Here is a 15,775-nt window from a genome sequence, read left to right as displayed (position 1 = left end):
TTTTTTTTTTTCCATGTGCCTTTGGAATGTAAGTGTTCAATATTCTACCTGGTCTTGTCCCGGAGCTCATATCTAGTCCACCTCTTTAAAATGTGAATTTCAGGGAGGTAATTCTTATTAAGAAAAAACAAAAGGGGGAAAGGCCATTTGGGACTTGACTTGCCAAAGAGAAATACAAAAATGTGTTCTCTCTCCACAAATATTTTTAATAAACTTTAGCCATCCAGAGAGTACCCTTATTTTATGTATTAGAAAAACTCAAACCCAACTTTTATAACTGGTGGATTTTGTACCTATTTCATGGCAGTTATTTTAAAATAGAAGCTATAAGTTCCATGTGTTTATTGTAGGTAAGTGGTGTTTTCTGCCTCTGGATGATACGGCTTTGTATGGCTATGTGTTTTATTTAGTTGATTTAAAGGCAAGTGTCAAGTGCTTGTAAGAATTGTGCATTCTAAAACTCTCAAAGATAGAAACTAACCCAAATGCTTCTCAAGTTCATGTGATTTAGACAAATATTTGATGTAAAAGCTAGTTTAAGATTGATGGTTTAATTAAAAGACATATTTAGAGTTATCAACATTAAACATAAAGCTATCAGAGTTTACTAGCCAAAGAAGTTTATATTATCTCTTACAAAATCTGTCAACTAAAAAATAATAGCTTAGGATAATGGCTGACTATTGTTTAATGAAGTTTTTTTATTTTTTAATGTTTTGTTTACTTCTGAGAGAGAAACAGCTTGAGCAGGGGAGGGTCAGAGAGAGAGGGAGACACAGAATCTGAAGCAGGCTCCAGGCTCTGAGCTAGCTGTCAGCACAGAGCCCGATGCGGGGCTTGAACCCACGAACTGTGTGATCACGACCTGAGCCAAAGTTGGACGCTTAACCAACTGAGCCACCCAGGCACCCCAGTTTAATGAAGTTTTAGTAGGTAATCAAAACATAATTTTTAAGGACAAGTAAATTAAATAGATGTAAGCAAGATAGAAGTTTATAAATGAACTTTTCAGCAGTATTTATGTCTACTTCTAGTTTTCCCAATTTTCTTTTGGTAACTTAAAATCTTAAAGTTTTGCTGAGTTAGGTTAAATGGAGAATTAAATTCATTAAATAACTAGATAATTTCCAAATCAGACAAATACTAAAACACTACTAAATCTAGATTTATCTACTTTTAGATTCTCATTACATAAAAAAAACTAAAAGATACTTAGATGTGTTAGCAGTTTATGGAAAAACTGAAAAGGCCATACGCTTTTAGAAGTTATGAAATATATTCATAAAGTTTCAAATTTAAAGACTGCTGGTATAACAGTTCAGAATTGCTTACTTCTTCATTTTCGCTAGAAATTAAGGCTTCTAAAGGTTAAGAATTTTAACATATGCAATTAAAGCTTCTAGAAATAATAAGGAACATATCTTTGTATGCCAGGAAAATTGGATGTGTTTTCAATAAGGGAAGGTATGAAAAATGGACATCCATTTTTTATTGAGGGAAGAGAAAGTAATTTTGTTCCAAAGGGAATATGGTTGTTTAAAGAGAAAAAATAGGACAAAACTGGAATGTAAAAAGTTATAAAGGGGCTCCTGGGGGGCTCAGTCGGTTAAGTGTCGGACTTCAGCTCAGGTCATGATCTCATGGTTCGTGGGTTGGAGCCCTGGATTGGGCTCTGTGCTGACAGCTTGGAACCTGGAGCCTGCTTCAGATTTTGGGTCTCCTTTTCTCACACTGTCCCTCCCCCATGCCTGCTCTCTCTTTTTCTCTCTCTAAAATAAACATTAAAAAAAAGAAGAAAGCTATAAATGGTCTGTGGAGAAAGAATCTTTGGGAAGAAAATTTTAATGTGTGGTTAAGCTAAAAATATAATTATTTAAAAATGAGTTTTAGTAACAAAATCTAGTACAAAATTAAAATTTGGTTCTCTCCCTGTTAACAGGACAAAGTGTTTTTGGACTTTTGGTCTGCTTTTGATAACAGATTATATTATATGTTATATTAAATATATTATATATATTTACCTTTCAATTATTTTCATAATCTGTAATCCTATGTAGGGAAGTGCTTTCAAACCTTTTAAAAAATATACTTTTGATAAATTTTCCCAAAGTCAAGTACTATACGAAGTCTTTTTGACTTGCAATATTCCTAAGGATTTGTTAAACTAATCAGGTTTATTGGGTGTGGAAATGACATGGGAAGCACTGTCAAATAAGCCACACTAAGCCTAAGCCTTCTCTCTTATATCTGGAAGACTGTGGCACATGTGGATGGAATCCATTCTGCTTTTGAAGGAAAAAAAAAAAATCCTTCATTGCTAGCTTTTTGCTATGCTGACGTCCTTGTAACATGGCAACAGTCTGCTCCTGAATCAGAAATTAAGGTGAATAAAAATGGCTAAAAATTAAAGAACAGTTGGGGCTATGGGAAACTCAAGACAGCTGCTTGGTTTTTTTTTGTTTGTTTGACTAATCCCATTTTTTGGTTTTGGCACTCCACCCACCATTGGGCATTTAAGATCAAATTATGAATAGACATTATGGGGGAACTTCTATGATATTGTTAAAACAGTCTACCAAAAATGTCTGACTGGTCAGGTCCATAATCCTAGAAAAACAGTTTTTGTTCCCAGAGGGCTCAGACTTCCTCCCTCTGGACACTTTGAACACCTGCAGCTGTACTTCACTTAACGGCCACTTAGCATGGATTATCAACATGTTCTTGCGACTGGATGTAGGTCTTCCATATGGGTTGAAGCCTTTCCCTCAAGTAAGGCTACTGCTCACATGATAGAAAAGACACGATTAGAAAATATGGGACGTTCCTCCTATAATCTCCATCGACCAAGGTACCTACTTCACTGCGCAAATCCTACAAACCTTAACAAAAACCTTGCAAACCTCTTAGAAGTCTATCAGTATATAACCTTCTGCTGATCCCTTGTTTCCTCATGTTAGTATGACCAACCACTGTAAGTCTCTTACACCTTACCTAATCTCCTGGGTACATTATATTCTCTCAAAAGCATTGGATCCATGTTCTCAGCTGCTTACCAACAAGCAAATGATCTCCCTAAGACTGGAATGTCAATAAAGGAACAAAGACAATGACAGACTTGAAAATTGCAAACCTCAAGTTATAAAGAATCGAGAAAACAATGTCATTACCTGTGAATACCCACAAAAGATCAACAAAGCTTCAAGAACTACAGAGCAGTGGCCAGAATGGCGCTAATGCCTCAAATTTTGATCACACCTCTCAGTTCAGTGGAGAGTCTGATCTAAAGTGGGGGAATTGTTTAAATATTCCAAAATGGCATTTCTTAGGCCACATTCCCAAACCAGGGCTCAATACAGAATCTAACTGCAGTTTCAACCTCCCCCAGATATATAATCTTACCCAGTCAGTCAGGAATTTTCTGATGGGAACCAATGAGTCGGCCATAGGAGCTCTCTCCCTCCCCCAATGGAAGATAAGATAACCTGCATGATAAGAAGTCCTGCTCTTCCTCTAAGGAAAAGTGACCTTGCCCAGAACACATTTTGTTTTTTGGCTAATAACTTTCCCTACTCTCCTTCCTATAAAAGCCTTCCATTTTGTACATCTCCTCAGAACACCCCTCTACTTGCTGATGGGATATTGCCTGATGCAGCAATCATTTAATGAAGCCAATAGGATCTTCTAGTTTACTCATTAAAATTTTTTTCACAGCCTTCATCATCAATAGTTTTCCACTCTGATACAAATACATAATACCATCTATGCAGAATTCTGGTAAAAAAAAAAAAAATAAACTAAACTTTTATCTGATCAAACCTCTAAAGATGGGGACAGAGAAAGAAGTCAAGTGTACCCACAGATACACAATCACCAAAATTCAGAAACTATGAGAAAATAGAACCAATTCGTTAACAAGTGATTCAAAATACAAAAAAGATATAGAAAAGGTACAGAGAGATAAGGCAGGCAACTAATTATAATTAACCTTTCTTAGATATTGATTTTTGAACACTGACAAGATATTTGATATTATGTTATTCTTAGTCATGATAATAACATTGTAGTCATATTTAAATCAGTCTTTATTTTTTAAAAATATGTATTGAAATATTTACAGATGAAATAACGTGAGGTCTGGGACTTATCACAAAACAATCCTGAGTGGAGGAAAGCAAAATGAGTGGAGTTAAAAAATGAAACATAATTGGGGTGCCTGGGTGGCCCAGTTGGTTAAGCTTCTGACTTCAGTTCAGGTCATGATTTCATGGTTTGTGGGATGGAGGCCCTGCTGCCAGCACAGAGCCCACTTCAGATCCTCTGTCTGCCCCCCACCCCCCGCTACCCCTTCCCCACTTGCACACTCTTTCTCAAACATTTAAAAAAAAAAACAATTGCTATGACATATAAGGGTTCATCACATTCTAGTTCCATGGATGTTTGCAATGTTAACACACTAAAAAAAATTTTAATCCAAATAAAAAACCATAGTGATAAATGAAGTTTTGTAGAGTTATATAACAAGAACTAATGACAGTTATTCAAACAACATCACTGAGGAGTTTCTTCTTTTGTTAATTATATATTACTACAATGAGCACAAATTATTTATGTGCTAAAAATTACTTGTGGACATTTTAAAAGAAACACAAGTTTAAAAAAGCAGAAGTGAAAATCTAAAATTAACAATCTTGAGCTAAACTTTGTACAGTGGCTTTATAAATTTGAGGTATAGATTTCCTGTAAGGCATCACTGATAACATGGTGGTAGTTCCAATGATTGGAGTTACTAATCAGGTTGATAAGTTAAAAAAAAAAAAATTATTCAAGACACTGGTAAAGTATGCAAAATAGGTATAAATAAATTATAAAGAAATAACCAAGACCTAAATGGCCATCCTTTTTCCCAAATTAGGTTGTATCCATCACATCCGTACAACTACACAGAGCACCACACAACCATTTCCCTCTCTCACAACAGAAAGTACAGAGGACTTGAGGAGCACCAAATATTTCAGCAGATAATTTCCAACTTACCTCCACATTTTGTGTCACAGGCATGAAAAATACTTGTGAGTAACTCTTCACAAGTCCTGTTAGTGCCGTAGATGACACCTTCCTTGACATTATGGTTTCCTAGCTTCCATCCTATTAGAAGAAAGTTTGTAAATCCAGGTGTTTTCTGTGCTACAATTGCTAATTTATTTTATTTTAATTTTAACAAAAGACAGATTTAAATAGCAGTCTACAATACTGCTTGACTTGAATAGATGAAGCAAAAAAATTGGTCTTGAAAGTTTTATCATCAAAAGGTCAAACAAATAATTTGCGTTAAAGTAGAAAAGAATGATGAAAGAGAGGGATTTGAGTTTTTGTCCTATAATATTAAAGGCATTCTGTGAAAAAGTGGTGTAAAAGAAATAGAAATATTTTTAATGTTTATCTTGAGAGAGAGCAAGAGCAAATGGGGGAAGGGGCAGAGAGGGAGAGAGAGAGAATCCCAAGCAGGCTCAGTGCTGCTGCAAGCGCAGAGCCTGATGTGGGGCTTGAACTCATGAAATGAGAGATTGTGACCCAAGCTGAAACCCAGAGCTAGGCGCTTAGCAGACTAAACCACCCAGGTGCCCCATAAGTAGAAATATTTCAAAGACAAATAGAGGGAGAGCAAAAATTAGCTATACAGAAAACACGTCATCTTATATTGTTTTACTTTTTAGCATCTAACATCTTTGGGACTCTATAAGCAACCCCCTAAGTAGAGTTCCTGAAATTTGAGTTCAAATTGGCCGGCAAAATTTACATTCTCTCTTGGCCCACCTTATTGGCTCCACAATGGAGCATATACTTTTTTATATGTTTTACTCCTGAACACACATACACACACACACATACACACACACACACACACACACACACACGTGTAAAATGGTAGTTTTTAGCAAGGCACCTGGGAACTATATGAATTTTAACTCCCCTATATCTATGTATTTCCATTGTGATGTTCTAATTCCCCCAAAGAAAGTTTGTTTTCAGGTCAATAGAGAAATACCAATGGTTAGGGTTATAAATACAATCTGAAGTCTCTATCAGGTTTTTAATTAAAAGCATAGAAAATATTTACATTTCATGTGCAAGATTTTAAGAGGAAAAAAAAAAAACCTAAAGAGACTTGCTAGAAGGTGGCAGAGTAGGATCCTGAGCTCACTTCATCCCACAGACACACCAAGGCAACAATTACAGTTGACCCTTGAACAACATGGGTTTGAACTACATGGGTCCACTTACATGTGGATTTTTTTTTTTAAATATTTTTATTTATTTCTAGGAGAGAGAGAGACAGCGTGAGCAGGGGAGGGTCAGAGAGAGAGGGAGATACAGACTCCGAAATAGGCTCCAGGCTCTGAGCTGGCAGTCAGCACAGAGCCCCACGCGGGGCTCGAACCCACGAACCGCGAGATCATGACCTGAGCGAAAGTCGGACTCTTAACCGACTAAGCCACCCAGGCGCCCTATGTGGATTTTAAAAAATAGGTATGGCACCCAAAAATATAGTACAATACTGTAAATGTAATTTCTCCTCTTTATGATATCTTTAATAACAACATTTTCTTTTCTCTAGTTCATTTTATTGGAAGAATGTAGTATATGATACATATAACATACAAAATATACATCAAACTTTTGTTATCAGTAAGGACCTGAGATACTGGCAGAGATCTTCCACAGCTAACAGCATAAAAAGAAGGCCACGTGAGGGGCGCCCGGGTGGCTTAGTCGGTTGAGCGTCCGACTTTCGCTTAGGTCATGATCTCGCGGTTAGTGGGTTCGAGCCCCGCGTCGGGCTCTGTGCTGACAGCCAGCTCAGAGCCTGGAGCCTGTTTCAGTCTGTGACTCCCTCTCTCTCTGACCCTCCCCTGCTCACGCTGTCTCTCTCTCTCTCTCCTAGAAATAAATAAAAACATTAAAAAAAAAATTAAAAAAAAAAAAAAAGAAGGCCACGTGAGAAGAGTAGGAGAGGGTGAGACACAGTCGGGAACCAAACCCCCGGTGTGGTGCCAACCCATAAGGAGGAAGTACAGGAGAAGTGTGAGAGTCCTCCCTGAGAAGCTAGGGGATCAAGCCCCAAATCAGGCATCCTGCGTCCTGGGACTGTGTAGCGAACACAAGCCCCTATCACATCTGGCTTTGAAAATCGGCAGGGCTTAACTCTGAGAGACAGAGGCTAGCATGAATCTGAATCTCTGCTTGTAAAGGGCCAGTGCGCTATATCGCTTGGCCCAAGACTCAGCAGTTTAATTTAATTTTTTTTAATGTTTTATTTATTTATTTCGAGGAGAGAGAGAGAGAGAGACAGCGTGAGCAGGGGAGGGTCAGAGAGAGAGGGAGTCACAGACTGAAACAGGCTCCAGGCTCTGAGCTGGCTGTCAGCACAGAGCCCGACGCGGGGCTCGAACCCACGAACCGCGAGATCATGACCTGAGCGAAAGTCGGACGCTTAACCGACTAAGCCACCCGGGCGCCCCAAGACTCAGCAGTTTAAAAAGTGCTTGGGGTATTCGTGAAAGATTACCAGTTTGAGGACACGTACCACTGAACTGGGGATCTGCAGGAGTTTCCTCTGGGATGAAGTGTCCCCGCTCAGCATAGCTAGTCTGACACTTGAGGCCGCAGGTCTGACACTCTCCATCTTCCTTGCTAGCACCACTTGCCCCAAGCAGGTGTTTTCCTGCAGCCCCTCCCCAGCAGGTGCTTCTCCAAATCAACTCCTGCCCGGCCACACCTGGAGGGCAGCCTCAGTTGGAACCTGTGTCCTCCCAGAGGAACTACTGCCCCACCAGACCCACAGAACTAGGGCCCCTCCAGGGCTACCTCCGCCCGCAGGGAGTGTGGGAGCTCGCTCTATACACCAGCATACGGACAATAGCTACAGCCAGGCCTACTGCTCAGCCTCACCAGGAGCCGGCCCCCTCCACCAGTGCAACCTCAACAGATGCAGCCAAGCCTCCCATTCAGCTGCACCAGGACCTAACCACTCATTCGGAGGCTTACGGACCAGTGCAACCTCAACAGATGCAACCAAGCCTCCCATTCAGCTGCACCAGGACCTAACCACTCATTCGGAGGCTTACGGAGACCATAGCCAGGCCGCTCAGCCAGCTGCACCACAGGTAAACAATGTTCACCAGCACACCTGCGGCAGTCAAGTTTGGACGTCATAGACAGCCAGCCTGGGGGCGAGCCCTGCCCACCAGGATGCTGCAGGAGCTACAGCTAAGCTTTTCATTTAGCTGTGCTGGGTGCAAGCCTTGCTGCCAATCTTTACAGACAGCTGGGCTAAGGGTTGGCCTTGCCCACCAGAATACCTGTAGCAATCATGACCCAGTCACAAGAGGAACGTACACATAGTCCACATAAGGGACACCTCTGGAGCACTCGGTTTTGCTAACTAGGGGGAATTACTACTGGGCCCCCACAGGACATGTTCTACCTAAGGCCACTACTTTCAAGACTAGAGTACATAGATGGCCTACCTAATACAGAGGGACAAATAGACCTAGAAAAATATTGAGAGGAATATGAACCATATGAAAGAACAAGACAACCCCCCAGAAAAAGAGCTAAATGAAATGGAAATAAGCAATCTACCTAGTAAAGGGTTCAAAGTAACGGCCATTAGATGCTCATCAGACTTAATAAATTCAGGGAGAACTTTAACAAAGAGATACAGAATACTAAAAACAACCAGCCAGCACTGAAAAAATACAGTAACAGACATGAAAAATACACTAGGGGGAATCAGTAGTGGATTTGGTGATGCAGAAGAATAGATCAGTGATTTGGACGACAAGGTAGTAAAAGGCAACTAGCTGAACAGAAAATAGAACTTTTAAAAATGAGGACAGGTTAAGAAATCTCTTGGAAAACATCAAGCATAATAACATTCATATTATAGGGGTCCCAGAAGGAGAAGAGAGAGGGGTAAGAAAATAGAGGAAATAATAGCTGAATACTTCCCTATCCTAAGGAAGGAAACATGCATCCAGGTTCAAGAAGCACAGAGAGCCCCAAACAAGAGGACACAAGAAAACTGACAAGACACATAATTAAAACAGCAAAAATTAGAGATAAAAATCTTAAAAATCGCAAGAGAAAAGCTAACAGTTATGTAAAAGGGAAACTCCACAGGGCTATCAGCTGACATTTCAGCAGAAATATTGCAGGCCAAAAGGGAGTGGTACAATAAAATCAAAGTGCTGAAAGGGGTTAAAAAAAAAGAAAAAAGACAAAAACAAAACACCCTACAACGAAGAATACTCTACATGGCGAGGTTATCATTCAGAGTTGAAAGAGAGAGTTTCCCAGACAAATAAAAGCTAAAGGAGTTCATCATCACTATACCAGCCTTACAAGAAATATTAAAGGGACTTCTTTAAGTAAAGAAAAGGTCATCACTAGATATAAAAGGAGAAGTTTCACTGATAAAAGCAAATATACAGTAGTTACTAGATCATTTATAAAGCTAGTATAAAGGTTAAAAGACAAAAGTGGCACTAATTATATCTACAAAAATAAGTGAAGGGATACACAAAAGAAATATGACATTATATACATAAAATGGGGGAGATAAAACTGTAGTTCTTTTAGAATGTGTTTGAACTTAAATTAACTCAAATTAACTACTATATATATAGGATGTTATATATGAACCTCTTGGTAACCACAAGCCAAAATCTGTAATAGATACACAAAAAATAAAGAGAAAGAAATCCAAGCACAACAATAATGATGGTCATCTGCATAGTGAAGAGAATAAGAGAAGGAGAAAGGAACAGAGAATAACTACATAAACAGTCAGAAATTGTTAACAAAATGGCAATCAGTACATATTTATCAATAATTACTTTAAATGTAAATGGATTAAGTGCTCCAATCAAAAGACATAGGGTGACTGAATGGATTAAAAAAAAAAAAAAAGACATCTATATGCTTCTATAAGAGACCCACTTCACAGCTAATACCATAAAGACTGAAAGTGAAAAGGTGGAAAAAGATATTTCATGCAAATGGGGGGGGGGAGAGATGGCGTAGCAATACTTAGACAAAAAACACTTTAAAACAAAGCCTGTAATAAGAAATAAGGTGGGGCACTACGTAATTACAAAGAGATAAATCCAGCAAGAGGATATAACAAATGTGAATATTCTCCCAACATAGGGCACCTAAATACATAAAGCTATTAATAAACATAAGGGAAGAAATTGATGGTAACACAATAACAGGAGACTTTAGCACCTCACTTACCAATGGATATATCACCAATATAGAAAAGTAATAAGGAAACAGCTTTACATGACACATACCAAATGGACTTAACAGATGCAGAACATTCCATTCAAAAACAAAATACCCAAGTGCACATGGAATATTTTCCAAAATAGATCTCATTAGGCTGTGAAAGAAGTCCCAGTAAATTTAAAAAGACCATATATCAAATCAAGCATCTTTTTCAACCACATGACATATAAAAGCAGATGTCAATTACAAGGGGAAAAAATGAAAAAAACACAAACACTTGGAGGCTAAAAAACATGCTACTAAACATCCTATGGATCAATGAGGAGGTCAAAGAGGAAATCAAGGAGTACCTGGAGACAAATGAAATTGGAAACAAAATCTTTGTCGGTTCAAAATCTTTGGGATTCAGCAAACACAGTTCTAAGAGGTAAGTTTATAGCAATACAGGCCTACTTCAAGAAACAAGGAAAATCTCAAACTAACTTTACACGTAAAGGAATTAGAAAAAGAAAAAAAGAACCAACAAAGTCCAGTTAGAAGAAAGGAAATCATAAAGATTAGAGGGAAAAATAAATAAAATAGAAATTGAAAAAAACAATATAAAAGATGAAACTGGGAGTTGGATTCTTTAAAAAGATTAACAAAATTGATAAACTTTTAGCCAGACTTATAAAAAAAAAAAAAAAAGAGGCAATTCAGATAAAATCAGAAACAAAATAGAAGTTACATCTGATACCACAGAAATACCAAGGATTATAACAGGCTACTACAAAATGTTGTATACCAACAAATTGAAACTAGAAAAAATAGAAAAATTTCTAGAAATTTACAATCTCCCCAAACTGCCAGGAATAAACAGAAAATCTGAAGAGACCACTTATTATTAATGAAATTGAGCCAGTAGTCAAAAACTCCCAACAAGCAAAAGTCCAGGAGCAGGTGGCTTCACAGTTGAATTCTAATCATAAAGAAGAGTTAATATCTATTCGTCTCATTGTATTCCAAAAAAATCGAAAAGAAAGCTTCCAGTTCATTCTATGAGGCCAGTAGTACCCTAGCACCAAAATCAAAGACCCTACAAAAAAGGAAAGTATAGACTAATATTCTTGATGAACATAGATGCAAAAGCCTCAACAAAATATTAGCAAATTGAACTCAATAGTATGTTAAAAGGATCATTCACCACAATCAAGTGGGGTTTATTTCATGGATGCAAGGATAATTCTATACACACCAATCAATCCACATGATACACCACATTAACAAATGAAGGATAAAAACCATATGATTATTGGGGCGCCTGGGTGGCTTAGTCGGTTTAGCGTCCGACTTTCGCTTTGGTTTTGATCTCTCGGTTCGTGGGTTTGTGCCCCTCGTCGGGCTCTGTGCTGACTGCCGGCTCAGAGCCTGGAGCCTGTTTCAGTCTGTGACTCCCTCTCTCTCTGACCCTCCCCTGCTCACGTTGTCTCTCTCTCCTGGAAATAAATAAAAACATTTAAAAAAATTAAAAAAACAAACAAAAAAACCCCATATGATTATTTTAATAGATGCAGGGAAAGCATTTGACAAAGTACAAAATCCATTCATGATAAAGACCTCAGCAAAGTAGGTTTAGTAGGCTTAGAGGGAATATATCTCCACATAGGTAAGATATGTTTTATGAAAACATATGAAAAACCTTTTATGAAAAACCCACAGCTAACATTAGACTCAGTGGTGAAAAATTGAGTCTTAGAGCTTTTCTTCTAAGATCAGGAACAAGACAAGGCTGTCTATTCTCACCACTTTTACACAACATAGTGCTGGAAGTCCTAGCCACAGCCATCAGATAAGAAAGATAAAAGCCATTCATATTGATAAGGAAAAGTCAAACTGTCACTATTTCCAGATGACATCATAATATATACAGAAAACCCTAAATACTACAGCAAAAACTCTTAGAAGTATAAATTTAGTAAAGTCAGGATACAAAAATCAACATACAGGAAATCTGTTGCATTTCTGTATACCAATAACAAAATTAACAAAGAGAAATTAACAATCCAATTTACAATTGTATCAAAAAAACCTCTGGGAATAAATTTAACCAGGAGACATATCTGTGGTCTGAAAACCATAAGACATTGATCCAGGAAATTAAAAACAATACCAATAAATGGAAAGATACACCATCCTCATGGATTAGAAGAGTTAATATTGTTAAAATGTCCATACTACCCAATGATATTCTGTAGATTTAGTGCAATCTCTTGAAATACTACTAATATTTTTCAAAGACCGAAACAACAAATACTAAAATTTGTATGGAACCATAAAAGACACCAATTAGTTAATGCAATCTTGAAAAAGAAGAACAAAGTATCCCAATCCCAGATTTCAAACTATCCTACAAAATCTATGGTAATCAAAACAGTGTGGTTCTGGCACAAAAACAGACACAGATCAATAGAACAGAAATGTGAGCCCAGAAATAAACCCACACTTAATGTGGTAAAGTAATATATAACAAAGAAGAATATGTAATATTGAAAAGATAATCTCTTCCAGAAGGGATACGGGGAAAACTGAACAACTATATGCAAAAAAAAAAAAAAAAAGGAACTAGAGCACTTCCTTATACATCTATTACAAAACGTATTGTGATTTATTAAGTTACAAAAGTAAACTTAAAAATGGAGTAAGTATCAAAATGTAAAGGCTAAAACCATAAAAGTCCTAAAAGAAAACACAGGCAGTAAACACTTGGACGCAGACCTTAGCAGTATTTTTCTGAATCTTTCTCCTCAGAATATGGAAACAAAATCAAAAGTAAAGTATTGGGACCATAGCAAACTAAAAAGCTTTTGCACAGCTTAGAAAACTATCAACAAATGTAAAGGCAACATACTGAATGGGAGACAATATTTGCAAATGATATATCCAATAAGAAGTTAATATCCAAAATAAATAACTGAACTCCAAAAAACCAAATAACCCAATTAAAAAATGGTGAAGGAACTGGATTGACATTTTCCCAAAGATGATTCCCATCAATATAGCCAATGGACTCATGAAAAGATGCTTGACATCACTAATCATCAGGGATATAGAAATCAAAACCACAGTGAGATGTCCCCTTACACCAGTCAGAATGGCTGGTATCAAGAAGTCAAGAACAACAATTGCTGGGGAGGATATGGAGAAATGGGAGCTCTTATGAGCTGCTGATGGGATTATAAACTGACACAGCCACTATGAAAAATAGTACTGAGTTTCCTTAAATTAAAAATGGAAATACTAGTAATTGCACTTCTAGGTATTTATCCAAAGAAAACAAAAACATTAAGTTGAAAAGATATATGCATTTCTAGGTTTTTTGCAGCATTATTTACAATGGCCAAGATATGAAAAATGATCTAAGTATCTATAGATAAATGGATAAGAGATGTGGTGTGTATGTATGTACGTATATATGTGTACACACACACAGACGTGTATATATGTATATGTGTATATATATGTATATGTATATATGACACAGACATACATATATATGTATACGTATATACATATACGTATATGTATACACACACACAGACACCCAATGGAATATTACTCAGCCACAAAAAAAGAATAAAATCTTGCCATTCAGGCAACATGGATGGACCTAGAAGGTATTATGTTAGGTGAAAGAAGTCAGGCAAAGACAACACCATATACTTCCATTTGTGTGTGGAATCTAGAAAACAAAACAAGGGGCACCTGGGTGGCTCAGGTGGTTGAGTGTCTGACTCGTGGTGTCAGCTCAGGTGAGGATCTCACAGATCACGGGCTAGAGCCTTGTGTCGGGCTCTTCGCTGGTAGTGTGGAGCCTGCTTGGGATTCTCTCTCCCTCTCTCTGCCCCTCCTGCTCTCCCTCTCTCAAGAGAAATAAATAAGCTTTAATAAAACAAAAATACAGAAAACAAATTGGTGACTGCCAGAGGGAGATAGATGACAAGATAGGTGAAGTAGATTAATAGGTACAAACTTAGTTCTAAAATAAATGTCATGGGGACGAAAAGTGCAGCACAGGGAATATATATTATATTGTAATAACTTTTCATGGTGACAGATGTTAACTACACTAATGGTGAGCATTTAATAAAGTATATAATTGTTGAATCACTACTTTGTACACATGAAATAGGTCAATCATACATCAATTAAAACTTAAAATTTTTAAAGGAAAATTTTTTTAAAAAAGAAAACATACTTTAAAAGGGAAAGTTGGATGCTTCCATCCAAGTTTTAATCATGTGGGTTGAGCAGCTCAGGTGTTCAGAAAGTGATACACTTATTCCTTTATTGGAAGAACAAGCATTAAAAGATGAATATTTACCAGCTTCATTTAGAGAGAAGTTTTTCCCCACGGAATCCTGAGAAGCAAAGCATTCAGAGTTCTTATCAGAGGTTGGATCAAAGTCAAGTTTTAAGGCACTAAGATTATTTTCACTAGAATAGTTATTCAAATTCTTGTTAGAGAAGTGCTCCCCTTTCCTGGTCTGTGATACCAAAGATGTAGAAGGCTGAGAGCTCTGTGGTCTTGGCCTTGAGAGGTTTTCTGAATTTATGAAGGGAACAGAGTATGTTGCATTCTCAGGAGAGTGGAGACGAGAAACGGATGGGGTTTTTGGAGACATTATTTGAGGAGATGAAATGAAGGCATCATCTTTCTCAGAATGTGAGAAACGTGTGTTGGGCAAGGGACCGGGAGCAACCACCATGTTCTTCAGGACCTCTTCAAAATCTTTCCTGCTGTTAGTCTGTGGACTATCAAAACTGCTAGATTGGTATTTGATAATCTGTCCAATCGGATCTAAAGACTCCTCTCTCTTCTGGATGGCTCTGATTTTTCTGCAAATGCTTTCCACTGGGTTATGCCGCTTGTCAGTTATCTTCCTTGCAGACGCCATTGTTGACCTTCCTCCAATTACGCAGATGAAGTGGCTGAAGGGCAGGCAAAAGTAGACATGTGTTGTTGTTTTTTAAAAGTTAGCATTATCTTAACAATTTAGCAATGCTATTTATTCCTAAATCAGCTTTGAGGGGATTAAGAGTTCCTTATGGAAAACAGTATGAAGGTTCCTCAAAAAGTTAAAAATAGAACTACCCACAATCCAGCAATTACACTACTAGGTATTCACTCAAGATACAAAAATACAGATTTGAAGGGATACATACACCCTGATGTTTATAGCAGCATTATCAAGGATAGGGACACTATGGAAAGAGCCCAAGTGTCCATTGACTGAAGAATGGATAAAGATACAATGGAATATTACTCAGCCATCAAAAGGAATGAAACCTTGCCATTTGCAATGATGTGAATGGAGCTAGAGTGTATCATGCTCAGAGAAATAAGTCAGAGAAAGACAGATATATGATTTCACTCATAGGTGGAATTTAGGAAATAAAACAGGTGAACATATGGGAAAGAAAAAAGAAAGGAAAGCAAACCATA

General features: G+C 37.5%; 1 protein-coding gene across 1 annotated transcript in view; it reads right to left on the bottom strand.

The window, feature by feature from the left end:
- The window catches only part of IRAG2 (inositol 1,4,5-triphosphate receptor associated 2), a 131,142-nt gene extending 115,915 nt beyond the window's left edge, over positions 1-15,227 (bottom strand). The window contains exons 1-2 of the mRNA XM_039221719.1: positions 14,654-15,227; positions 5,035-5,145 (exon numbers count right to left, since the gene is read on the bottom strand). Of these exons, the coding sequence (XP_039077650.1) occupies positions 5,035-5,145; positions 14,654-15,227 (685 nt within the window). The remainder of the gene's footprint in view (positions 1-5,034; positions 5,146-14,653) is intronic.
- Positions 15,228-15,775: the final 548 nt, after the last annotated feature.

Source organism: Hyaena hyaena, unplaced genomic scaffold (assembly GCF_003009895.1).
Source record: "Hyaena hyaena isolate Hyena2069 unplaced genomic scaffold, ASM300989v1 scaffold_1001, whole genome shotgun sequence".
Lineage (NCBI taxonomy): Eukaryota > Metazoa > Chordata > Mammalia > Carnivora > Hyaenidae > Hyaena > Hyaena hyaena.
This window is presented reverse-complemented; position numbering and strand designations above follow the sequence as displayed.